This window comes from Engraulis encrasicolus, chromosome 5 (genome assembly GCF_034702125.1).
Source record: "Engraulis encrasicolus isolate BLACKSEA-1 chromosome 5, IST_EnEncr_1.0, whole genome shotgun sequence".
In the NCBI taxonomy this organism is placed as follows: domain Eukaryota; kingdom Metazoa; phylum Chordata; class Actinopteri; order Clupeiformes; family Engraulidae; genus Engraulis; species Engraulis encrasicolus.
Genome location: NC_085861.1, coordinates 23,383,605 through 23,408,604, shown reverse-complemented (window position 1 = coordinate 23,408,604; position 25,000 = coordinate 23,383,605). Strand labels below are relative to the sequence as shown.

At 44.7% G+C, this 25,000-nt stretch overlaps 2 protein-coding genes across 2 annotated transcripts in view; one reads left to right on the top strand and one right to left on the bottom strand.

The window, feature by feature from the left end:
• Window positions 1–3,887, bottom strand: part of washc5 (WASH complex subunit 5) — a 22,174-nt gene extending 18,287 nt beyond the window's left edge. The window contains exons 1-6 of the mRNA XM_063198085.1: window positions 3,837–3,887; window positions 2,816–3,101; window positions 2,376–2,521; window positions 1,940–2,024; window positions 1,726–1,826; window positions 1,173–1,365 (exon numbers count right to left, since the gene is read on the bottom strand). Of these exons, the coding sequence (XP_063054155.1) occupies window positions 1,173–1,365; window positions 1,726–1,826; window positions 1,940–2,024; window positions 2,376–2,521; window positions 2,816–3,001 (711 nt within the window). The 5' untranslated portion in view covers window positions 3,002–3,101; window positions 3,837–3,887. The remainder of the gene's footprint in view (window positions 1–1,172; window positions 1,366–1,725; window positions 1,827–1,939; window positions 2,025–2,375; window positions 2,522–2,815; window positions 3,102–3,836) is intronic.
• A 312-nt stretch (window positions 3,888–4,199) lies between these two features.
• On the top strand, window positions 4,200–22,639 carry dcaf13 (ddb1 and cul4 associated factor 13). Its single transcript, XM_063198084.1, has 11 exons — window positions 4,200–4,366; window positions 4,687–4,886; window positions 5,639–5,746; window positions 6,579–6,668; window positions 7,212–7,367; window positions 7,835–7,912; window positions 8,323–8,405; window positions 9,026–9,190; window positions 10,775–10,910; window positions 17,845–18,008; window positions 21,638–22,639. Exons 1-11 carry the CDS (start codon window positions 4,297–4,299, stop codon window positions 21,723–21,725), a joined length of 1,338 nt encoding a protein of 445 aa, XP_063054154.1. The 5' UTR covers window positions 4,200–4,296; the 3' UTR covers window positions 21,726–22,639.
• Window positions 22,640–25,000: the final 2,361 nt, after the last annotated feature.

Genomic DNA, 25,000 nt, shown 5'->3' with positions numbered 1-25,000 from the left:
AATTTAGCTTACTTCAGCTAAAATTATATGTCGTGGGTGTGGAGGCTCAAGGTGAGGTGAAAAAAAGAAAAGAGAACCAAAACAAAACACGCATGAATCCCGATTGTTCCGGGATCAGTGGCGTTCATGCGCCAAACTCCAGAACTCGATTGTCATGTGAGCAGTGTCGTCAGCTGTCTCCAGAGGTCCCGAGCTGGTGAAGGCAACAATAAGGCACCTGCAAAAAAGGGTGCTGAATGCCTGAGCCCTTTTTAAGAAAAGCTGCCCTCAGCCTATAAATGCCTAAATATCTCAGCCTCTGAAGCACATAAAAACATGCAATAAGTTGCATTTAAACACTAAGACCCTCATCTTTCATTAGAATGTGTTCATTCATCCCAAACAGACAAAAGATTTTTCATAAAGTTGTCTCAAATCTCATGAGCCTGAATGTTGTGTAATGCAGCTCCAGGCACCAGGGCCAATGTCGCGCAACCCAACATCCAGCATCAATGGGTTAACAGTGATCACCAGTGAACCTCCTTGGCCAGAACCAAATAAAATAGATCAAGAGATATATGACTGATATTTGATATTTGACCAAAAGACAGAGAGATGACCTTGTTTACATTTGCACAATGACACAATAGATTCTAATTCTGATTATGATGATATTGCTCCACTTCCCTGGGTGCATCTGTGTGAAGTGCTTTTCTACTTGACAATATATTCCCATTTTGATTTCTTGTGCATCCAACCACTGACCTGGTTGTAAATGTGCGCTATGAGCGCTATTCTAATTTCATTTCACTTCCGTAATTCCTCGATTTTCCCTTGGATTAATAAATGATACTACTGTATAATACCAGGGCTGGGAAACCTATGTCTTGAGGGCTGTTTGTAATGGAATCTTAGAAAACGAATTTGCAATACAATTAAGTTATATTCAGGGAACCTAGAGAAGAAACCCTGTTTTAAAAGGTGGCTGCCTTCTATATAGGCCTCAAGTGCAGGGGGAAATCCTGGTTTGTGTTCATAGTAACGGCCTCAGAGGACTTTTACAGCCCTCGGATGAATTTAAAGTGGCCCCTTGAATGAAAAAGGTTCCCCACCCCTGCTATATACACTCTACTCTACTCTATAATGACAACACATCCTAATTCCGATCCCACTTCCATCCCTCCTCCACTGGCCTGGTTGTAGATGTCGTCGGAGCGCAGCCTGCCGATGACCATGCTGACGAAGGTGGGGCTGATGGGCACCCTCTGGAAGTAGCTCTCGGGGTAGCCTGCCGGCCGCTTGGCCCCCGGCTGGCTGGAGTAGCCCGTGCTGCGCAGCAGCTTGCAGATGTCGTCCAGGTTGGAGTCCGCTGAGGAGCGGGCCGCACTGGAGAGACAGCCAAAAAGATCCCAGACAGACAGACAGAAAGGTGTTTATTACACATGATGACACTGGTTGTGTGGGGAGTTGCTGCAAGAGACTGGACGAGAAATGTCAGTTTGGGGTTTATAGTCTAAAAAACTAGAAATGCAAGCACGCACTTTCAGAATCTCAGGGAATCAATAATAATTTTGACAACCCACGCTTTGAAATGACAAGCATCTGTTTTCAGAAAATGTCACTGTATCAAGATTGTGAAAAACATTTTAGCCATTTTAAAGTCAGCGTTGAAACATTAGTTTCCCATGTAGGACAATGTGCATATGGTGAGAGAGGTGAGACTAAAATCCTCACGTATGTTCTCACCTGTAGCGGTAGTAGGACACCAGCATCCTCTCTCTGACCTCTCCCTCAATCCTCTGATCGATAGCCAGGAGCATCACCCCATACAGATACAAGGCTTCACACTGGGTGAAAAAAAAAGATAAAATGACATCCAACCATTTACTATCAAAGCAGCCGCAAAGGCAGACATTTGCAGGCCGCATGATGCAAATTAAAGAAGGACTTTATTCTTTACCAAAAGCTGTTTTCCATCTTCGTTCAGGAGGACGGTCTCTAGCGTCTGCTGAATGTACACACCTTCATTCAGGTCATCCAGGAACCTGCAAAGCAGATGTGCATAAGGTCATCATGACATCCAGACACACCTTCATACAATCCAAAATGTCTGCCAGGCTGGGTGTTATGGCAAAAAAGGACAACAATCTATTTTTGCATATAGTCTAAAAGATATTTTCATGACAATTTGTTTCTGCCAACACTTTGACAGTTTGAGATGTGCCATTGAAATGTGTCTTGACACTGTCATAAGGCACACACCAGCTTTATGTGCTCCTTCATGTCATTTTGATATTGGCCTCAAGGTATCAAGGGATTCAAGTAAGCCCAAGCCTGACCATAGTTTATTCCTACACATTCAGCACGTCTTTCTCAAAAACATGATTTAAGCTTACCTTATCAGGTCCACCACATACTTGTGGACACTTTCAAATGCCAGGTAAAACCGGGATAAGATTTCAATGTTGTTCTCTCTAAACTCTTCATCCAAATCCTGAAGTTCTGGTTTTGCTTCCAGTTTTCCCTCATAGTACTCTGGTCCCTGTAAAAGAAGGGTGTACAATAGTGTGCCTCGACTGTTACCTGTCTGCAGATGACATTAGAAATTATACATATTCATCATCATAAAATAAGACACAGTATATAGGCCTACATAATAGAATGTAAGACAGCAGGTCTACAGTAGCCTACTTTGTGTATGTTTGCAGAGAACAGTGATGGAGTTTAAAACAGTCACAATCAGATGTGCAGACAAAGTAGACTATGGAAGAAATGTACACAACACCACTAACAGCAATGCGAAGAATGGTGGTAGAAATGTAGAGATTAAGCTTACTTTGAAATAGCTGAAGTCACATATGATGTCCCCATATTTCTGTTGGTCGATTTTGTCCTTTAGCCTGAAGACCACTGGTATGAACTCGGAGAGGCGGAGCAGCTCTGCGATTATGGCATTTCCCCTGGACACAATCCGGAGGATCGCCTGGCCGCACAAGTTGTTCTCTGCCAAAAAGTCCACCATGACTCCCGAATTGTATTCAGCCCGACACCGTCCGGGGTCTTCGAGACATGGGGCGACGCTCACCAGAAGCTCTCTCTTGGCAAGACCAAGTGAATGTCAGCTAGACACAGAAGAGGAGAGAAGAAGAAGATGCATCCATTAGTAGCCATAGGGCTGCGCAGTGCGCACATTTGCAAAGCAAACTAGCAGGCTGGATTGTCAAACTGCCAACTACATTATAAAATGACAGACATTCCCTGCATGTGACATGCAGGTGGACAGCAAAGGCAAAACAAAACCCCCCATTTACATTGCATCCGCAGTCAACCGAGGAGCATCAAAGGGACGATTCCCAGATTCACGCTCCCATCTCATTACACTCCCATTTCATCTCGCTCCCACTAGCCAGACTAACGGTACCACCGCCATATTACGGAGCCAGTTATCTTGTTGATGTTAGTTTTTTGTTTCTAACCCTAACCTTAACCCTAACCCTAAACCTAACCCTAACCTTAACCCTAACCCTAAACCTAACCCTAACCCTAACCCTAAACCTAAACCTAACCCTAAATTGCTTGTATGTGGCAGTATATGATAATACGTGAAATATAATCGGGTGGGGACCGCAAGTCCGGGAGTGATAGAAACACCGGGGACCGCACGTCCGGGAGCGAACTCCGTTGGGAGTCTCAGTCTGTATGCCAAAGGGACATGACAGAATGGTAGGCTATAATGATCATATATGTGGGGTAATTGATAGAAAAAGATGCCAAACACGGTCTGCCCTTATATGTACGGCTTGTTGTTGTCTGAAAAGGAATTCATTAAACGAACAGGGATATATTTTTCCTCCTACCTTCTGATTCTTTTCAATTCCTGTTTACAATCACATGACCAAAGCGATCAGATGATCCAGGAGAGGGAGCCCGTCGCCCCTGTCACTATCTGTCCCTTCAAAGTAAAAGCTCAGCGAGTGGAGTAGAATGTGCAGCCTAATACATCCATATGTTCTTTTTACATTATGGAAATATGTACGAATGTCGTATCTGTCTGATCACCACACATCACATTAATTACGAGAGAACGTTTACAAGGGCTCTGTTGATCTATTTCTCCAGGTTGTTCCACTTCCACGACACGGGGCGGCAGTCTACACCAAAGTTTTGAAGTACAAGCACTTGGAGCCAGAGTAAATGTAACATTATGCGCATGCGCAAAATATTACACGTGAGCTGTTGGTTGCTTACTGTTATGTAGCAAACCCAATCTTATGGAATTTTCTTGTTCTTAACTCAAAATTCCCAGAATTTTTCAGAATGAAAGTAAAAGTTCTTTCCCGAAATCCTGACGATTATGTGCGTGAAACAACAAGAGATATACATCGAGGTAAGTTCAGACCACACAAGCCAAACATGAGAAAACATTAGCAAGTTAGCTTGCAGTAGTTAGATAGTTAGGCATAACAACACTACTTTTAGCCACTACAGTGTATTTTTTAATCATTTGATTATGTTTACTCATGTTACGTGCTCGTATAGTATTAATTTTATTTTATTTTTGGTAACATCTGTCATTTTGTGAAAATCGATGTCCAGTGATACAGACTTCTCAGCGTTGTGTTGTTTGGATGGTGTCACATCACAGTGACATTTGGAGCTTCATGAACAACTTTGGCTACTTCATTTAAACATGATTTGCTCTCTCAGTTCCTAGGAACTACGACCCAACCCTGCATCCGTTTGAGGTGCCCAGAGAGTACACCCGAGCCCTGAATGCCACAAAGCTGGAGCGTGTCTTTGCCAAGCCCTTCGTGGGATCCTTGGACGGACATAAAGATGGCATCAACTGCATGGCTAAGCACTCAAAGAGCTTGTCCACGTTTCTGTCTGGAGCTTGTGATGGAGAGGTAAGCAAGGACAACACAACTGTTGCTCAGCCCCTGATTATCTGTCTTCTGTTCTATGATGCAACTTTCACTGACAGCTGTAGGACTATACTACTCTACAAAGGCTCCAACTCCCATTGTCATTGTGACACAGCACTCAAGTGCACGCTGCACACATCAACATGCATTTATGCCTCAACCTTGCAAGGGGGCAGCCCCAAATGGCGCCCTAAGGGAGCAGTGCGGCGGTGGGATGGTACCATGCTCAGGGTACCTCAGTCATGGAGGAGGATGGGGGAGAGCACTGGTTAATTACTCCCCCCACCAACCTCACGGGTTGGGAGTCGAACTGGCAACCTTTGTAGAAGTCTGATGCCTTAACCGCTTACACATGGCTGCCCATAAGGAGGAGAGCGCCGGTCATTCACTCCCAACTACCCACCTGGCGGTGTTAGGATAATAATGTCAACCCTCAAGCTGCAAGCTTAACTGCTTGTCCATGGCTGCTACATGCAATAAAAGGGTTGGTGGTATGTTACCCCAGAAGAACAAGTGGGTCGAGTGACTCGTTTTCCCCTATCCTCAGGTGCTATGTGCATGGCTATTCTCACACATTGGTCACCGGGTGTCATTGTTCTGCGCCCTTTTGAATCAACGTGATTTGCTAAATGCATGAGTTAAATTGCAGTGTGTGCATTGTGTGTTACAGTGATATAGGTCCTTTCACTGGCATGTTCAGCGTTCACTGATGCGTGTCTTTCTGTCATTCCTAGGTGAAACTTTGGAATCTTACAAAGCAAGAGTGTTTCCGCACTATACCAGCTCACGAAGGCTTTGTCAGGGGAATAGCGTCTCGTTTCTGTGGCACGTCCTTCTTCACAGTAAGTCTGATTTCTTTTTGTTCTGAAGTTGTGTAACGTCTTGTCTGTTCTTTCTTGTGCTGTCGTGGACCCAGCATGTACTTTTGTCTTGGCCTGACTCTCACCAGAATTGTGTCGCTTCACTCACTAGGTCAGGCAGATTGTGCATAGTTTTCTTTTTTCAGAAGGCATGGATTTATCTACCATTTGTACATTTTTGCCACCAACAAATTTGTTCAAAAGCTCTCTCAGGAGACTGAACCTGCGTGTATAGTAGGGGTGTAAATAATATCGAAATGTATCGATATATCAATATATTCTGATGATTGAATCGAATCGAATCGCATCGTGGGGAATTCTTAAGTATCGAAAAGAATCGAATCGCTGGCCCCTGCCCAATAACTTAATAGAAGTGGAAAAGTAATTGGGGAAGCATTTGAATCGAATCGTATCGTATCGTGGGGCATTCTTAAGTATAGAAAATAATCGAATCGTATCGCACTGAATAATAAGATATCGATATTGAATCGTATCGTCATGGAAGCTGTGATTTACACCCCTAGTGTATAGCTCATGGATCCTCCATGGCAGAGCTGCGCAGAACTACACAGGTCTAGAGCCAGGCTAACTTTATCTTGTCCTGCTAAAGTATTTTCTATCTAGGATTTATGATAAACGGACTTGGACTTGACTGACTTGAACTAACAGGATTTTTTTGTGATTAGGCAGTTGCACTATCCTATTTGTATCGTGCGGCACGGTATTGCCTCGACAGCTTGTCTCTCGACAGCTTGTCTCGTGACGTTTAAACCTGACTTCATACTATTCTGTGTTCTGTGTGTTCGTTGTGCAGGTGGGCGATGACAAGACAATCAAGCAGTGGAAGATGGAGCCTCCAGGGTACGGGGAACAGGAGGAGCCCCTCAACACCATCCTGGGCAAGGTAAGGAACTAACCTCTCACAGCACTGGAAATGCTAAAATCATCTTTAGAAACAGGTCATTCAGGAATGATGTACCGGTACAGACATCCACTGTCAGTATGCATCAATGTATATTGATCGATCAATTCTCTCTCTCTCTCTCTCTCTCTCTCTCTCTCTCTCTCTCTCTCTCTCTCTCTCTCTCTCTCTCTCTCTCTCTCTCTCTCTCTCTCTCTCTCTCTCTCTCTCTCTCTCTCTCTCTCTCTCTAATCAGTATCCTCTCAAATAGAATTATGTGTTGATGGACTTTTTCCCTATTTTCTTTGTTTCTTTTGAATGCATTTGCAGGTTGGTATGTTGTAATATTTGTTGAGGTAACATTTAATATAGCTTAAGATTTAGAGCGGTGACTTCTGTGTACATACCGTAAGCAAAGTAGTGTCAGTGTTATGTGCCATGATGGGCATGTTGAGAACCGGACTGACTGTTTCTGCTGAGAATCCTGTCCTATCCCTTTCCTGTCCTCTCATCCCCCTCCTCCCTCTTATACGCGTGTCTCGGCAGGCGGTGTTCACAGGCATCGATCATCACCAGACAGCGGAGACGTTCGCCACGTGTGGCCAGACGGTGGACATCTGGGACGAGCAGAGGACCAGCCCCATCCGCAGCTTCTCCTGGGGGGTGGACAGCTTCAGCTGCGTGCGCTACAACCCTGTAGAGGTCAGACACACAGGCACACACACGCACGCGCACACGCACACACTCACCTTCACTTGCACCTGTTCTGCGTCCTGAGAAATGGTGCTGGATCGTCTCCATGCAGTTACTGTAAAGTGTGTGTGCGTGTGTATGTGTGCAAGAGAACAAGCAATACTAAAACATGTGTGATTAACAAGCAGTAGTCAAATTGCTTGTGTACTCATTACCCTTTCACCACCCCCCTCCCCCCTCAAAAAAATACATAAATTTAGGATGATGGCGGTGGGTGGAGGACATTTTGGCCAGTTTTAGCCTTTTACTACAGCCATTTGGCACGCACACCCTATTCAGTCTTTTTCCCAGGGTTCAGATACTTTATTTTCTAACTGAATGTGCTGAGCCAACATATGAGTTTAGTCTCTAAGTGGGGAGGATGTGCCATTGATGTAAAATGCCATGTAAAGCCTTTTCTCTCTTGTGTTCACCAGACCGAGCTCCTGGCCAGCTGTGCCTCAGACAGAAGTATAGTGCTGTACGACATGAGGGAAGCCACTCCTCTCAAAAAGGTAAAATTAATCTCTTTGAAAAGCAAAACAAAATCTGTTTTTGGCTAAATATTGTTAAAAAGCATTTTGTCTTGTGACCCTCTTCAAGCAACTTTCTACGGCTAATTGTAAATTTGTTAGTGACATTACTGAAGATTCACTTCTGCTTGTTCTATAAAAAGTACAACATATCTCTTTGGAAAAAATGGCTAAGAATTGTAAATTTATTATCCATGATATTAGAAGAAGGTCACTTTTACATCGGGAATTCTAAATCATAAAACATTAGCAATGAGAAGCGATGTGAAAATCTTTTTTTAAAAATGTATGTTGATCATAATTTGTGTCTGCAATGAGGGAGTAGTTGTGTGAAATGTGGGGGTTTTGTGTAGATAAGAGTGTCTAATGAAGGTATTTTGTGGCACTTGCAGGTGATCATGAAACTGAGGAGCAACACGCTGTGCTGGAACCCCATGGAGGCCTACTACCTCACCTGCTCCAGCGAAGACTACAAGTACGTTTTCATAAATATAGCAAACCCTTGTTTTTTTCACTATAGTGAAAGTCCCATATTTGTCATTGTCACACATCACACTAGAGCAAGTCAAGTCAAAGTTTGTTTATGAAGCACACTTTTAAAAAACGACAAAGGCAGCTGACAAGTGCTGACAAGGAGGCCTAATGAAATAGGACATTGAGGACGCCATCAAGCAACACAGACAATATGACTTGGACAACCATAAAACACAAAGACAAATGGACACAAGCAGTTAAGTAGAGCACACAGTCCACACAACCACCCGGTCCAAGCAGTCATCCATAGGGGGACTCCCTAACCGTTTGGTTATGACTGCATCATACATTTACTGTTAGAAGTCACACAACACACGTTTTTGTGTGTTAAGGATAGAATTTTGGCTAACACGCTCTTGAAATGGCCCACCCACACCTTTACCATTGAAAGACTTTACTTTGTACACTTAAAGTGACTAAGTGAAGGTTTCAGCATTTGCCGACTCCACATTCCACAGGATCATCTAAACAAAATGAGACTTGCGCCCAACTCTTTTTAAAAAAAGTCAAAAGAAAAATACATTGCTAATCATTTTGTTTCACTTTTTATGTGATGCGCAGCCTCTACACCTACGACATGAGAGTGTTGGACAAACCGGTGACCGTCCACATGGACCACGTGTCTGCGGTGCTGGACGTGGACTATTCCCCCACGGGCAGGGAGTTTGTATCAGCCAGCTTCGACAAGACCATCCGCATCTTCCACAAGGACAGCGGACACAGCAGGTGAGGTCGCGTGAAGAAACCCGTGTGGAGAACTCAAATGCACTTAAGTCCCTGCTGTTTGAGAGATGGGGACCCGTGTTTTAGCCAGGCTGTCACCACCTAGTGCCTCCAGCAACTAGGTTAACCCGTTGATGCCTAAAGCACCTGCAAAAAAAAGCTGCTGAATGCCTAAGCCCTTTTTAAGAAAAGTTCCCCATAGCCTATAAAAAACCTAAATATCTTTGTCTCTGAAGCACATAAAAACATGCAATAAGTTGCATTTAATAGCGAAGATCCTCATCTTGCATTAGAATGTTTTCATTCAGCTCTAACATACCAAGATATTTAATGAAATTGTCTCAAATCTCATGACCCTGAATGTTGCGTCATGCAGCTCCAGGCGCCAGGGCCAACATTGGGCAACGCAACATTCAGCATCAATGGGTTAAGTATTGGAGTTATAACAGACTGTTCCAAAACTCAGGAATTGCCCATGCCATGCATTTCATCCAGGAATTAAGAGGGTTCACATTTTTATCAGCAGTGTTGGAATATTAAAGTTCTCATTTGATTGACATATTACAGTATAACACAAATGTCATGAACCATGAATTTGAGTTAAATACTACTACGCTAAGCAACACCCTGTCCATCTTGAATAAGCTTCAATCAACTTGTATCGATAATTATTTAAGCAATAATTATTATTATCATCCCCCATGTCGGTGTGTCACCTCAAGCCCTTCTAGGTCACCAGTAGAGGGCCAGTTAACTTAACACATGAATCCAACCTGTTACGCTTGCCCACTCGCTCACTCACTGGCTCCCTTGCTCCTGATGAGCTGTAACTCTTTAATGTGAACGCCCATTGAGCGACGTGTTTGTGGGGGCTATCGAACTGATTACCCCTAAGTGGCAAAGGGCTATTGATTTGAATGCTTCACCCCCAACCCCACCCATTTAAGAGAGCATCAGTGCTCAAGAAATGCGCTGGTCATGCTTTAATGTGTTCTCTGTGCCTCCACGCCACCTTCCCAAATCAATGGGATGCGATGCGATGCAGGAGGCAAGGGCAAAGGGGACTGGGCACCTCGCACTGATGTGTCCCCTGGATTCGTTGAGGGATTGGAAGCATTGCCTGCCAAAGTGTATGCCCCTCAGCTAATTGAGTGCTCTCTGCCTCAATTACAGCAGCAGTAAACAGCAATCGTATTTATTTGACATGTTTTGCAAACTTTGCTTGGTGGCTGAGTGTTGCGCTTGCTGTGCTTTCTCAGGGAATTATATTTGGAAGGGGAAAAACTATCTTGCTTTGTCAACTTGAGTGACTGTTGCATTCGATTGTGTGTTTCTTTGTGATTGTGGGAGAGCCCATTTCAATCTTTGAAAGCAATTATATTTTAGATCTTTAGATAACATGCAGGTAAGGTTTGGTAAGTTGGAAGTTACAATAGCAGTATGTTTTTTAAAGGCTATGTTGCGAATAATTCTTGTTCTTTTTGGAATATTTAAAGAATAATTTCATTTTTACGTATTACTATAGGTAAGTATTGCTTGATAGATCCATCTAATGGCTGTCGTACCCATGTCTTCTGTTGTGTGTAGAGAGGTGTACCACACCAAGCGCATGCAGCACGTCATCTGTGTGCGGTGGTCAGCTGACAATAAGTACATCCTAAGTGGCTCAGACGAGATGAACATCCGCCTGTGGAAGGCCAACGCCTCGGAGAAGCTGGGAGTGGTGAGTGTGTGTGTGTCTGTATATGTTTTGTAACAGGGTGTATGCAGGGTTGTAAAAAGTATTAAAAGGTGATAAATTAAAAAGCCAAAATTGAATGGCCTTAAAAATTGTACATTTGCTCAAGGTATTATTTTTGGAAAAACAAGGTGTTTTTTGTTGTTGTTGTTGCACCAGTGATTCACGCAACAGTAGCCACCTGACCTAGATCATAGCAGAGTCTATGCCATAGAAAGCAGACTGTTGAGCAGTACTCTGGAATCGCACTGCTCCCTTTCGGACGTCGAAAGTGTAATGTAATGTTAAGTTAATGTTAAGAAATTACAAAAGATGTCTTGTTAATACTGGCATCGGAATGTCGTGATGGTTGTAAAAAAAAATCCAAAGGTAGTGAAAAAAGGTATTAAATGGAAGTAAATTTTACTTCAAGATTGGTGTATATACCCTGTGTAAGCATTTAAAAAATAAATAAATAAATATAATATATGAATAAATACATGTTTAATCAGCTGTGGCCTAGTGGTTAAGGAGATGGACTTGAGATCAGATGGTTGCAGGTTTGAGTCCCATCCTTCCACTCCCGACCACACTCCATGGCTGAGGTGCCCTTGAGCAAGGTACCTATAGCCATACTGCTCCAAGGGACTGTCTGTAACCAATACCATGTAAATAACTAAGTCCCTTTGGATAAAAAGCGCCAGGTAAGTGTAGGCCTGGGAAATGGTATGGGCCTGATTTAAACTTTGTTCCCCATGGGCAGTGTTTCCCGTATATGGTACGGCTTGTTGGAGCGTTGCACCACAGCATCACCTTTGTCTGTCTGTATGTCTGTATGTTTGTTTGTGTCTGACTGACTGACTGAGTAAAGGCGGATTCATAGTTAACGTAACTGGCGCTAACCTCATTCATACCTCCCTGGCGACGATGGCGTGCGCTCAAAATGACGTCACACGCCCCTCCGCAAGCTGCCGCGGCGCGAGGTCGTGCACCCCACATTTTTTGTAACTTGGCGTGCGCCACCATGCATGTAGGCAGACAAAGCAGGAGTTGCGAAGATATATGGCTACAGCTACTGTACTACAGAATGGACCCTGCATCATTTTGAGGATAATAAAATATCTTAGAGAGTTCTTCTTTTATCTTCTCCCTTAAATGTTGTTCAGTGAAACAATTGATTACTTTGGTCAGAAGCACGTTGTGTTTGGCGATCTATTTATAAATTCTGCAGCCAGAACAATGCTCTCACATGGTCTTGGAATGATCGGGCAATGTAGGCTACAACAAAAATCCATGTTACATTGTCGTAAGTCATAAGTCAGACGTTCAGTAGCCCTACAGCAGCCGTGTTTGGCTTTCTATTTTTATACATCTCTAGAACTCCCACTGCGAGTTGCGACAGATTCTGCCGTTCCTCTCATGAACAGCAGAGGGCATACTTATGAAAATGCAAGCAAAAGCCTGTAAATGGCGCTTTTGACTATGAATAGTCTGCCACATTTTAATGGTTCTCGCGCCTAATGCGCCAAGTTACGCACGTTAAGTATGCGGAGCCCTTAAGAGTCTGTGTGTGAGAGTGAGCATGTGCGTGCGTCTGAATGTCTGTGTGTGGGCCCCTGTTTTACCTTTGTCTGGGTGGAATGCGAGACTAACGGCTGATGGGCACAGTCAGGCTGGCTGGTATTGATTTTAGTGTCATTTTGCAAAACGGACAAGATGCATGCCCAGCCCGCAGACATAAAGCTATGACACAGCGGCTATGATTGGACCTACAGTTTTGTTTTTTTTGCAAGTATTTTTTGGGGGGCTTTTTTTGGCCTTTATTATTAGAGGACAGTATGAGAGTAGACAGGAAACAATTGGGAGAGAGAGATGGGGCAGGGCCGGGAAATGACCCTGGCCGGACTCGAACCGGGGTCCCTGTGGGCATGCAAGCCCAAGTGTTGGGGGGGCTTGGCGCGGGACCTACAGTAGTTCTATTTGAGGAAAAGGTCTTGATTGTGAGCCACTGTGTGGGGACAAGCCCTGGTCACTGGAGGCCATCTCGTGCCAGACCTTAAACCTACTGCAGGTGTGGGGCAAGGAGGGGTGGAGGATCTCCTCTTCCTTCTTCACCTACTTCCTCTCCTTCTCTATTCTCCTCCTCGTGCTCCCCCTCCTCCTCTCTCCCTCTCCCTCCTCTGTGCCAGGGGAGAGGCCCTCCACAAGAGATGTGGGCAAATGCCAGACATTTTGATGGATGCGCCCCTAGGAGCGATGAGGGGCATCACTATGTCTAAGTGGCTCCTGCCTCCGTGCCAGACCTGCCCGCTTCTCAGAGACACAGTGAGGAGGATGGAGGATGCATGATGGAGGCTTCAGGGGTGGCCAGCCACAGCAGCAAGGGTGGTGGTGGTGGTGGTGGTGGTGGCTGGTGACTCTTGGGCAACTGTCCGAAAGAATATTTCCCCCATTCATCCCCCTCCCCCACCAGCTCCCTCCTCCCTCTCGCCAGTAATTAATGATGTAGTTCCACAATGCAGCACATGCTTCATGAGCAAAGGAAAACATCAAAGCACAGGAGAGAGAGAAGGGGGAGGGGGAGAGATGAAAAGGAAGATGAGATGACTAAAGTGGGCTTTTGTGAAGGCCGCCACAGGCCTCCAGCGTTACTCTCTCTATCTCTCTTTGGCATTCATCCTTTATTTTCCTCCTCCCTTTCTCGACCCGTTCCTTCTTTCTCTTAGTCCCGACGCCATGTTTCAGTAAAGGTCCAACAGGTGGGCCTGGTTATCTGCGAAAAAAGCTCAAGGGGGCATTACTGTAAACCCAAAGTTGTGAACAACAGACGTGACATTTTAGTGCAACACAAGCGAAGCCGGCTGTGATCTGTTGTGTTTGTGTGCAGCCTGTCGTTCGTTCTTGTCTTTTGGCAGCATCGATATGCCGCTTTCTTTCTTATTTTTTTTTCGAGTGTCGTCCATCTGTCTCTGAGCCTTCTCTTCCTGTCTCTTCCCTGTGACAGGAGTTCATTGGCAAGTTTCTGGCGCCTGTTGAACTGTGAGCTCTCGGGCAAGCGAGTAAATGAGAGAAGGCACGGAAAGAACGAAAGGAAGAGAGAAGGCGGCGGCGAAGGAAGGGGAAGAAAAGAGAAAAAAAAGACAAGATTTATTCGGACACTCTGCACTTAAACGATCAGAGCAGGCCTGCGCCTATCAGCAGTTTGTATCGTCCAATCACTTAAGGCTGGCCCGCTTCAGAAAATAATGAAGCATTAAACAATCAAGATGTTAGCCTGGCGAGGGTACTTTATTAGTCTGGGGGTAATAACTGCTGAATCAAGGCTGCTCTGAGTCCGACCGCATCCCTAAAGCCTAAGAGAAGAAGGCGTGGTTGCACACAAGGTGGAACAGACTTGTGGAAAGTGACTGCGCAGGAAAGGGTTAAAGTGTTCTAGGATGAAAATTCCGAAAACCCTGTGCACCGATTTAATTTCTTTTTCCTCGAGTCAACAACACTGTTTTGCCGAGTGCATCTTCAGCTTTGCTTTTCACAATTAAGATGCTCTATTTTTTATTTTAGTAAGTGTGCAAGACCTTGAACATTTGGCCAAGAACAAGCATAAAAATGAATGGTACTGGTATTGTTGTGCCGAACCCATATCCGGAAGTCAGTGCCATGTAATGAGAAGTTACAAGTGATTTAGGCTGTTCATGTTGTTGCTTAGCAGTTTGAGGAGTTTGGATACCATCAGGGAAGTGTATGGGGGGGTGTATTGCCAAGTCATGCCCTCCACTTCACTTCACTTCACTGTCTGCTATGCACATGCAAAACGCAGAGTCATGCTTAATGTCCATATACATCTCTCTCTCTCTCTCTCTCTCTCTCTCTCTCTCTCTCTCTCTCTCTCTCTCTGTCATGTGATGTCAGGAAAATGAGGAAATATTGTTTTCATGCAGGCGCTCTCCTTCTGCCTTTCTTGAGGAAAACATCTCTATCTCTCTCTCTCTCTCTCTCTCTCTCTCTCTCTCTCTCTCTCTCTCCCCTTTTCTTCTGGACCGACACACTTAACAGGATCAGCAGCTATTAACGTGACTTAAACAAATTGAATTTGAGAAAAATCATTGCTTTTAATTAGAATAAAAGCCCTCGGAGGAGAGAGTGCTGTGGGCTGCCTGGCCAGCAGCAAGCTCAGGGACTCGGCAGTTTTACGACCGCAAAAAAGAAAGTGAGAAAGAGGAGGTAGAAGGGGAGAGGGAGGGAGAGAGAGAGAGAGAGAGAGAGAGAGAGAGAGAGAGAGAGAGAGAGAGAGAGAGAGAGAGAGAGAGAGAGAGAGAGAGAGAGAGAGAGAGAGAGAGGAGAGAGAGAGAGAGAGAGAGAGAGAGAGAGAGAGAGAGAGAGAGAGAGAGAGAGAGAGAGAGAGAGAGAGAGAGAGAGAGAGAGAGAGAGGGAGAGGGAGAAAAGATGGATGGGGGGGGGATGAAAAGAAAAGAAGAGTGAGTGCCGGTAGAAGACTGGATGTGTACCCACTTTCAGGGTATGTCCTGTTGTACGCCGACGACTTGACTCCTGAATGAAAGAACATGAGCAACATGATGACTGGAGGGTCGAAGGGAGCACAGGCAGCCCTGTACTTGAAAAGCTGTGGCAGTGGACACTGCGTTGGCAGTAGTAGGTTGCTGAATGAAAAAAGGTTGCTCCTGAATGAGTTGTGAATCACGGTTCTCTGGCATGTGTCAGGGATATTCCTTTTGGATCCTTAACTTTATTGTTGTGCCACTGATCCGTGTGTTTGGTTTAGATTATTGATCAGTTCAAAAAGGGCTCTTTAGTTAACCCAGTGAGGTTGTCACATAAGAAAGGTGACAAAAGTTTCTTGCTGGAAGAATGGACATTGTGTGGGAGCACTCTTAAACTTGAATTAGGCTGTTGGATGAAATGCGTGTCTGCCGAATGAGGTGCGTTCGTGTTTATCATGTGTGAGAGATACTCCTTTCGGTGACATCTAGGTACATGGTCGTAGAAGGGTGGCGTGATGTGGAGGTGCATTTGAGCTCATCAACACCTTGTCGTCCCCCCATTTGTGAATGCCACCGTAGTTTTGGTCTAAAAATTGAATGCCTTTTTCCGTAAGGTGGTGAGTCAGAGTTGCAGACTTTTTCAGGGGTGTGGTTGAAAGTCAAAGTGAAGTCAGAGAGAAGGAGGGGGAGGGCTTGGGTTGAGTTATGCCTTGTTCACACCAAGAGCGACCTACGCTAACTGAGCAACGGAAGTCATTATTTTTCTATGGAGGACAAATTCCCCAGGAGAAGCGAACTGAGCGACCAGAGCGAATTTTAACGAAAAAAGTCAGCTAATATTATGGTAATGGTATTATGGCTATGACACGGTTTAGCGAAAACCATGTTCATAACTACGAATGTCCCAGGCTGTCAAGCCAAAGCCCTTATGTGATTAGCTAAATCAAACATGTCAATGTCACGTCCAGACCGAATACAGCGAATTCAAGGGGAAAATTCTTCTGCTACCTCCTCTACCAGGCAACGCTCAGGCAGGTCGCTCTTGGTGTGGACAAGGCATTAAGAAGGGGCAGTAACTTTGTGGAAATAAAGGGCTGCAAGTCAAACTGCTTCCTCCCATCCTGTCCTCTTCCTTGAGGCCTCTTGCTCTCTCATGTTTCCCCACTGTCAGCCTAGACAGGGCAATGTTTTGGTGGCTTTTCCCCCTTCAACATCCCGATTCCAAATGAGACGATGACTTTTAGAATTGTGCTTTTGTAAGATATGGAATTGAACTCAAAATTTCATGACGTCGAGCCTTGTGTGTCATAGGGCCACAGGCACCAGGAAAGGATGGGATGAAGTAATTTGATATTAGCATATAAGTTGGATGTTCATGTTCATGGAGACTTGTATCAAGTAAACACCGAATCTCAAACTTAAGACGCTGGAAGGTTGCCTTGGGGTTGCCTAATAATCAATGAGGCACTGTAGTTACTTTTATTGATTCACACAAGTACAACTGAACATATTTTCAGATTTTTTTTTGTTGGTTGTGAAAGAGGCTGTGTTTGTACACAGCTGCACTTCCTTCAACTTGCCTCCTTTGACCATCATGACTTGGATGAAAAATTAGAATTCACAGCTTTTACTTTATCGTTAGATCTCTATGCTCCATGCTCCCTCTGCCTTTGTGCCTTTGTTTCAAATACAACATCTTAGGCTAGGGCTGCACTATTTATCGAAAATAATCGAAAATCGTGATAAAATTGTGAAATCTAAGTCGTGATTTAATCGTGGCAGTAGTGACCTACCTTTGAGAGAGTCCTTGAAGCCAGAACATACTGACAGGCTGGTGTTTCTGTCCAGAAATCTGTCCACCTAAGTTTCATGCTATTACCTTTTAAATAATTATTAAGGTACAATTCATTTTATTTTGCTCATCCCGTATATAATTCATTCTTGGTTATATTTCATCTTGTTATAATTTTCAAAAAAATCTGCAAATAATCAATGATCGTGATTAATAATCGTGATTACGATTTTGACCAAAATAATCGTGATTATGACATTTTCCATAATCGTGTAGCCCTATCTTAGGCCCAATCTCAATTCACCCCTTGGCGCTACCCTTCCGTTTTGTGTAGGGGTAGGGGTATCCCAATAGTCGTTAAGGCAGAGGGGTAGGGGTAAGGGGGAGGGCTTTGTAGCCCTCAAAAAGGAGGGGATGGACAGGCAGACTCCGTTTGGAGGGGTAAGGGGTAGGGGTAGGGGTAGAAAATACAAAAAGGATTGGGCCTTAAACTCTGCAAACTTTTTTTCATTGTTTCCAAGGACTTGCAGACCACCTTTGCATGCCACCTTTGCATGAATGTTTATAGGTAAAAGTGAAATCGCCTTGAACCACAAACATCAAATAAGTGTTACGTCATCTTTCTTTGCTGTTTCTTTTTGCCCTGCAGCTGACTTCACGGGAGAGGACGACGACCCACTACAACCAGAAGCTGCGCGAGAAGTTCCAGCACCACCCTCAGATCCGCCGCATCGCACGCCACCGCCACCTGCCGCACGATATCTACAAGCAACGCAACGAGATCCGCGAGATGAAGGGCGCCCGCCGCAGGAAGTACGTCACACACACACACACACACACACACACACACACACACACACACACACACACACACACACACACACACACACACAAATTGTATACATACGCTCATTCACATGTATTTCAATGCTTGTTAGAACAAAATGGCCACTCTAGTTCATTTCTCTTATCCACTTTCTGTCGGGTGAACGCCGCTTTAGAAGACCTTCGGTTAGGAGACCTTCGGAGTCCTGAGGTTGAGAATAAATGAAGTCCCCTTAGCGCTGTTGATGGCGGAAGCGCATTTCTTGTGCAAACACTTCAAAAATAGAAGAAGAAGGAGGAGGGGACAACGCCCCCTTAGGAGACCCAACTCGAGCACACTCTTTTGCATTGGTTGGGCGGGTTTTGAATCCTCTTATTAATCCAACCTCTTTGACCATACAGAGGTGGGCAAACTTAGGCCCAGGGGCCACATGCAGAGCCACTTCATCGGGGCCCCCAGAGTCTTATACACAACGACAACTTTGAAATCCAAATTCTTATAATGGTTATCCAAGACTTGCAGGTTCGAGAGAAGCCAAGTGCATAGGCTGCTGTTGTATTCATATACTGTAAATGGCCTACATTTCATTACAATGTGCAGGGCTGCAACAAATGTGCAACAAATTGTGATTCTAACTCACTTGGGTAGCACTCACTGTTATAACTAATGGTGGCCAGAGAAGCTATTGCAACTATGCTGCTCATTGCAGCTATGCTGCCTATTCCCAAATTTTACCTCTTCATGAATATCCACTAAGTAAATTGCACTAATACTAGTATCATGATCAAAGCACAGTAAGTTTTGCAGCTGAAAATGTCTGCTTCTGGAAATACAAAGTGGCGGATATTGAGAAGATCCACCTTTTCATGCATGAAAATTCGAATTTTCCCGGCAATGATGAATGCTTACAGCTTGATGGTGGTGGTATGTATTCGTGAAAAAAAAAATGTGAATGAGCATCGTGAATTCTGGAAATAAGCTACAAACTTTTATACACTGCACCTTTTAAATCTGATAAGTGGGGGTGGAGCAAGGTGGAGGAGCTGCTCCCCATCAAGGATGCTTACAGGGAGAACAGAGGATGAAAGTCACATTAGTTCCTCCCATCCTTTCCTGTTTGCTTGTGGCCTCTTCTCTTGGTGTCGCCCTGTCTCCGTGGAGAAAACGATTCTCAGCTGCCAACCTAGGCAGAGCAAATTTTGAGAGGCTTTTCCCCATTCAACATCCCGATTGCAAACGGTTTAATGACCTCTAACTTGTGCTTTTGCAAGATGTTGAGTAATACTTTGATCATCAATGACATTGAGGCTTAGGCCACAAGCAACAGGCCAGAATGGAAGGAACTAGTTTGACTTGAACACAGTATGTGTGCAATTACAAGCAAGTGCTGGTGGGAAGGAGCCTGTTGCACCATGTTGCCAGCCAAGCACTTGTGACAAATTCACTCTTCCAGCATGGAAAGACATTACACTGTGTTGTTTTACAGTTGCTGTTGTGGTTTTCAGTCACGGTCTTGTCAGAGTCAGGTGGGCTGGGCTGCGTTCAGGAAGGGTGTGTTATGGGGTGGGGCGAGTTTGGCTTTCCATAATGGCACACACGTGGCTTGCTATCTTGGCTAATTGGTGCACGCAGGCTCTGCTGGTACCTGGCCCTTGATAGTGGCCCATCATGGCAAGCTGTGGTTATGGCAAGGCACCGTGCCCTGCACTCTACGTTCTCTCCTCCTCCTTCCCTCTTCTCTTTCTCTCCTCCTCCACTCCTCTTGCTCTCTCCTTCTCTCCACTCCTATCATTCTTCTCCCTCCTTCACTCTTGTCACTCTCTTTTCCTCCACTCCTCTCATTCTTTCCTCCTCCACTCATCTTGTTCTCTCCTCCTCCACTCATCTCGCTCTCTCCTCCTCCCGTCTCCGTTCCTCTGGTCTCTGTACTGGCCTGGCTCCAGAGGTAGCGAGGCCCTTGCTGCTCCCTGTCCAACGTCTCAACTCCTGGCTGCCTGCCAGTCCTGCCCTGCCCTGCCTAGCCCATCCCTGCCCTGCTCTGGTTGCCCTCAGCCTCTCTCTCTCTCTCTCACACACACACACACACACACTGTCTCATACTCTCTTTCTCTCTCTCTCTCTCTCTCTCTCTCTCTCTCTCTCTCTCTCTCTCTCTCTCTCTCTCTCTCTCTCTCTCTCTCTCTCTCTCTCTCTCTCTGTCACTCTGTTTTGCTCTGTCTCTCGATCACCTTTCCTCTCTTCTATGTCCATTCATTGTTTTTCTCTCTCTGTCTTTTTCTCTCTCTCTCTCTCTCTCTCTCTCTCTCTCTCTCTCTCTCTCTCTCTCTCTCTCTCTCTCTCTCTCTCTCTCTCTCTCTCTCTCTCTCTCTCTCTCTCTCGTTGGCACCTGTGCCCACTGCCCAGTATTAGCTGCTGAGCTGAGGGTTGGTGGTTGGCAGCTCTGGAGGGAGGTGGCTGTGTATTGGGAAGGATGCCTGTGCTGTGATAATGGGCCATGTAGGAGGAGAGGAGGCCTGAGATAATCACCTCCACAGGTGGCACAGAGCATGTCTATTTTTGTTTTTGTTTTTTTTCTACAGTAGCGTTCATTCAAGCTCAATAGTCTTTTATTATGAAGATATTTTAGTTTTTCTGCCTTTTATTAAAGACAGGACAGTAAAGGAGAGGTAGGACAGTATTGGGAAAGGGAGAAATGCAAGGATTATGAAATGAGCAAGACCGGATTCGAAGCTGGCTCCCAATAGGCAAATGTAGACAATGTGTCCTGCCTTTCATTGACCTAGGCCAGGGGTTCCCAAACTTTACCATGACAAGGCCCCCCATATAGCAGTGGATTTCAGCGAAGGCCCACCTCACATGGGTTGTGCCACACTGTTTTGTGTTCTGTGCACCTCCTTTCCCAACCATAGTCTAGGTCTGTGTGTCAGTGTTCCATTGGGATATATAAAATACTGAATTCACATAAACAAAGGATTATTATAATGCAGTTCTAATGGGAATATTGTTCAATTAATAATCATTTGTTTTGTTTTGCTAGACTTTTTCTCCCAACTTGCTACGGACCCCCTTGCACCCCTTTGTGGGGCCCCAGCCCCTACTTTGAAAGCCACGGCCCTAGGCAATGTTACATGGTCAGGTGATGCCTCAACACTACCAAGGCCAGACGTTGTACTACTTTGTTATCTGTAAAATCTAGTGTAGAGTGGTGAGCATTTGAAATGGCTTTTTTTTTGTGCCTTTTTGCCCCCCTCACAACTTTGTGCAGTTACGTCCACAACTACATCTCATACAGTCGCAGTTCGATGGCTATGTCAAAGTAGTTGTTACTGCTGTACCCGACAATCAATAGGCAAGTGGTTCAAATTACCCAGAATATTCTGAGTGACCAGTTTATTTTATTTTTTTTGTTTCCTGATGGCACGGCCGTATTCAAATATGATGATGCCAGGATTCATTGTGTTCCAGCCGTGCACCAAATGTCTGACTTGTAACCATAAAAGCCACTGTCTGTGTTTGCTTCTCTCTCTACCCCACCCGCGCGCTCTCTCTCTCTCTCTCTCTCTCTCTCTCTCTCTCTCTCTCTCTCTCTCTCTCTCTCTCTCTCTCTCTCCTCCAGGGAGCTGAACGTGAGGAAGCACAGCAAGCCGGGATCGGTCCCCGTGGTGACAGAAAAGGAGAAGGCCGTGGTGACGGTGGTGAAGTAGAGGAGAGATGGAGGAGGAGGAGGAGGAGGAGTTGCTGCAGAGACCTGATGCTACATGCAGTGCTGAAGCTGCTGTATGGACATATCCCACTCAAACGCACTCACTCACACACGCACTCACTCACACACGCACGCACGCGCACACACACACACACACACACACATTCACATACACTCACACACACACACATTCACATACACTTATTCCCATCCATGCGCATACCATGAGACTTCTGACTTGTTTTTACTCCCTTTCCTTGTGTACCTTGCAAGGGGCAGTCATGGTGCAGTCAACTAAACATGATACAAAATCAAGTGGTTCCTAATGCATGCGCACGCACACACACACACACACACACACACACCTTCCAGTTCCAGGTTGTCAAAGGAGATATGTATTTACTCAACTGGACTTGTGTTTTGATCTGGAAGATGTTTCAACAGAGACTGGTTTTAAATGTTCTTAAAGGGATCTTTGGTTTCATTCTGCAAGCTCCAAGACATACTGTATGGACACATGGAAACACACACACACACACACACACACACACACACACACACACACACACACACACACACACACACACACACACACACACACACACACACACACACACACACACACACACACACACACACACAGGAGAAAGTGGGATGGGCTCTCCGAGTCTTGGCAGAGCCTCTTTTTCCTGAGTGAAGGACATTCAGCAGGATGTGTTGGACGGCCCATGATAAAAATCTCCCTCTCATGCATTTCCAGAGATGTGCTGAAGGAAGAGAGAGGAACACTGACAGAGTGGAGAATGTGGTCAGAGTGTTTCCTATATGAAAAAGACATCATCTGTAATGTTGACAAAAAAAAGTATATGAATTTTTTTTTGCTATATTAAAATTGTGTTTAATACTTGGAATATAGTCATTGTCACACTGTCTTTTTTTGCTTCCGAGTGATCTAGCTGCATAACGACATTCTTTTTGACCAAACATCCCCCTTATTCGCATCTACCTGTTACCTGGTTCCAGTCGCACCACGTTGCTTAGCATTGGAGCTCTTATTGGATTTCTGGTTGTTGTGCGTTGGCGTCCATAAACTAGAGTGGTGACCATTAATCGGAAATGGCACACTGGAAGTTCTTTGCGTGTACGATATGATATGAAATAAGGCGGGTGTAATAAAATTGGTAAGCCGGCCCTGCCGTGGCCAACCGGTAGGGCACTTGCCTGCCATGCGGCTGACCCGGGTTCGATTCCCGGCCCGGGTCCTTTGCCAACCCCTCCCCGTCTCTCTCCCAATTCGCTTCCTGTCCACCTCTCACACTGTCCTATCAAAAAAGAAAGAAAAAGACCAAAAAAAATCTTGGGGAAAAAAGTGGATAAGCCACCTGCTGTGCACTCAGTTTAACAAGCCAATGGCCAGTGAAGTGGCACTGGCTTTCTTGTCAGTCATAGAGAGAGCTTAAAAGTGCAGTATATTTGATCTTGTCATGAATATAAATAAACCAGAGATGAAACCAAGTCACTAATTTGCACATCACAAGTAGGTCACAAGTCTTTCCAATGAGGTCCAAGTCAAGTCGTAGCCCAAGACCCCCCCCCCCCTCCCCCAGTCCTAAAAGGTGCACTGTGTAGGATTGTGGCCAGAAAAGTTATTGTGACTGTGCTGTCTACCATTTGACCTTTTTCATGAATATTCACTAAGTTCTAAACTAATATTTACTAGTATGGCAAAAGTACAGTTTTTCAGAAAATTAAAAATGGAACTTCAGAAAATTCTAAATGGATCCATGAAAAAGATAACATTTGTGTATGGCCTTCATGAATTCTGGAAATAAACTAGACCTACTAAAAAATATTACACAGTGCACCATTGCCTGACAATGAACAACCATATCATTAAGCATTTTTTTAAAAATACTTTCATGACTACAGTTACTAGTTCATTTATCTATTTACCCACATACTGACTTTTTAAAGAAAGACACATCCAGTGCATGTTATAAGGAAAGCTTTAATCGTCTTGTGAGTGTTAATTGGCTGTGGGGAAATATCCTCTTAAAAAGCGACGGTCATTGGCTTAATCTCCTCACCCCAATCCCTATGCCAATCACCTCTGACCCGTATCAGGAAGCAGGTTGCAGTGAATAATGGCTGTCTATAGGACCTATGAAAAGCGATGGTGATGCCAGAAGCGCACATAGTCATTATTGGGCAACATTCATTGTCTGCTCACTTAGTGCCATACACGCCAATTAATATTATTTTAAAAGCTCGTGTCCACATGCATAATTAATAATAATCATAGAGGGAGTGATAATGCATTTGCACAGGTGAAGCAAGTTGATTCTTGAGATGAATTTTATGTGGAGAGCAGACACGAAACATCTATTCTAGTTGTTTTTTTAACATGATGGAATTGTAAATGATAGCCTACAAGAATGAACACTTCTAGTCATAGGCTATATTTACCAATCTCAAATGTATAGATTCCTTGGCGGGCCCTACTGTGTTATTTTTAGAACGCAGGCTCGGATCCCACTAGAATGGTTTATCCATCCCATGTTTTGGAGGCGACCCTTTCCCTCTGTCAATGAAAGGAACGTCAACGCGCATTTCCCGTTCTCTGCCATCGAAGGCGCACCGTTCTCCACTACGTATCCTCGTCGCTCCGCCTACCTTTCCAGTGGGGATTTTTTCATTGCATCCATTTTTTTGTATTTAAGAAATCTCCAAGAATTATCAACCTGGAGGAAACCGAGAAACACTGCGAGGAGGAAGGCCACAATAGAAAACAAACACGAAGGACTCGACGCCTGGGCTTCTACATGCGAAGAGGCTTTCTCTAAAAGATGACAGCGATGGGCTAGACAGGATTTAACATGATTGCAAAATAAAAAGGCAAGAGCTCGATTTATGTTCATCAACAGTGGCCCCTCGGTTGGATGTAGATGGGGGAATTTTGTTTGGAGTATACTCCACACGAAGACTTGACCAGTTTCCCAGTATCACGGGTTACTGTAGCGGAGCATCGTCAGTTATAAGTATCATGAATGTAAATGAAGGCTTTAGAAATCTAATATGTGGTATTTCTCGGTGCAGCTGGTCTAGTTTGTAGGCTTCCTTCCAGATGCTCTTATCTGTCCGGGCAATCCTAACTAGCAAGCAATGTGTGGGGAGCCATTGTGATTCTTTTGCCTTCACATTTGTAATTTTGGGTGAAAAAGAAACACTCTGCTACATGACATGTATTTGAACGCTAGTTACTTCACTTGCATTTCA

Excerpts from the sequence above, each read along its gene's own strand:
- dcaf13 (XM_063198084.1), top strand. The coding sequence starts at position 4,297 with ATGAAAGTAAAAGTTCTTTCCCGAAATCCTGACGATTATGTGCGTGAA. Across the intron at positions 7,913-8,322 it reads AAGCCACTCCTCTCAAAAAG|GTGATCATGAAACTGAGGAG; the intron begins GTAAAATTAATC and ends TGGCACTTGCAG. Across the intron at positions 8,406-9,025 it reads TGCTCCAGCGAAGACTACAA|CCTCTACACCTACGACATGA; the intron begins GTACGTTTTCAT and ends TGTGATGCGCAG.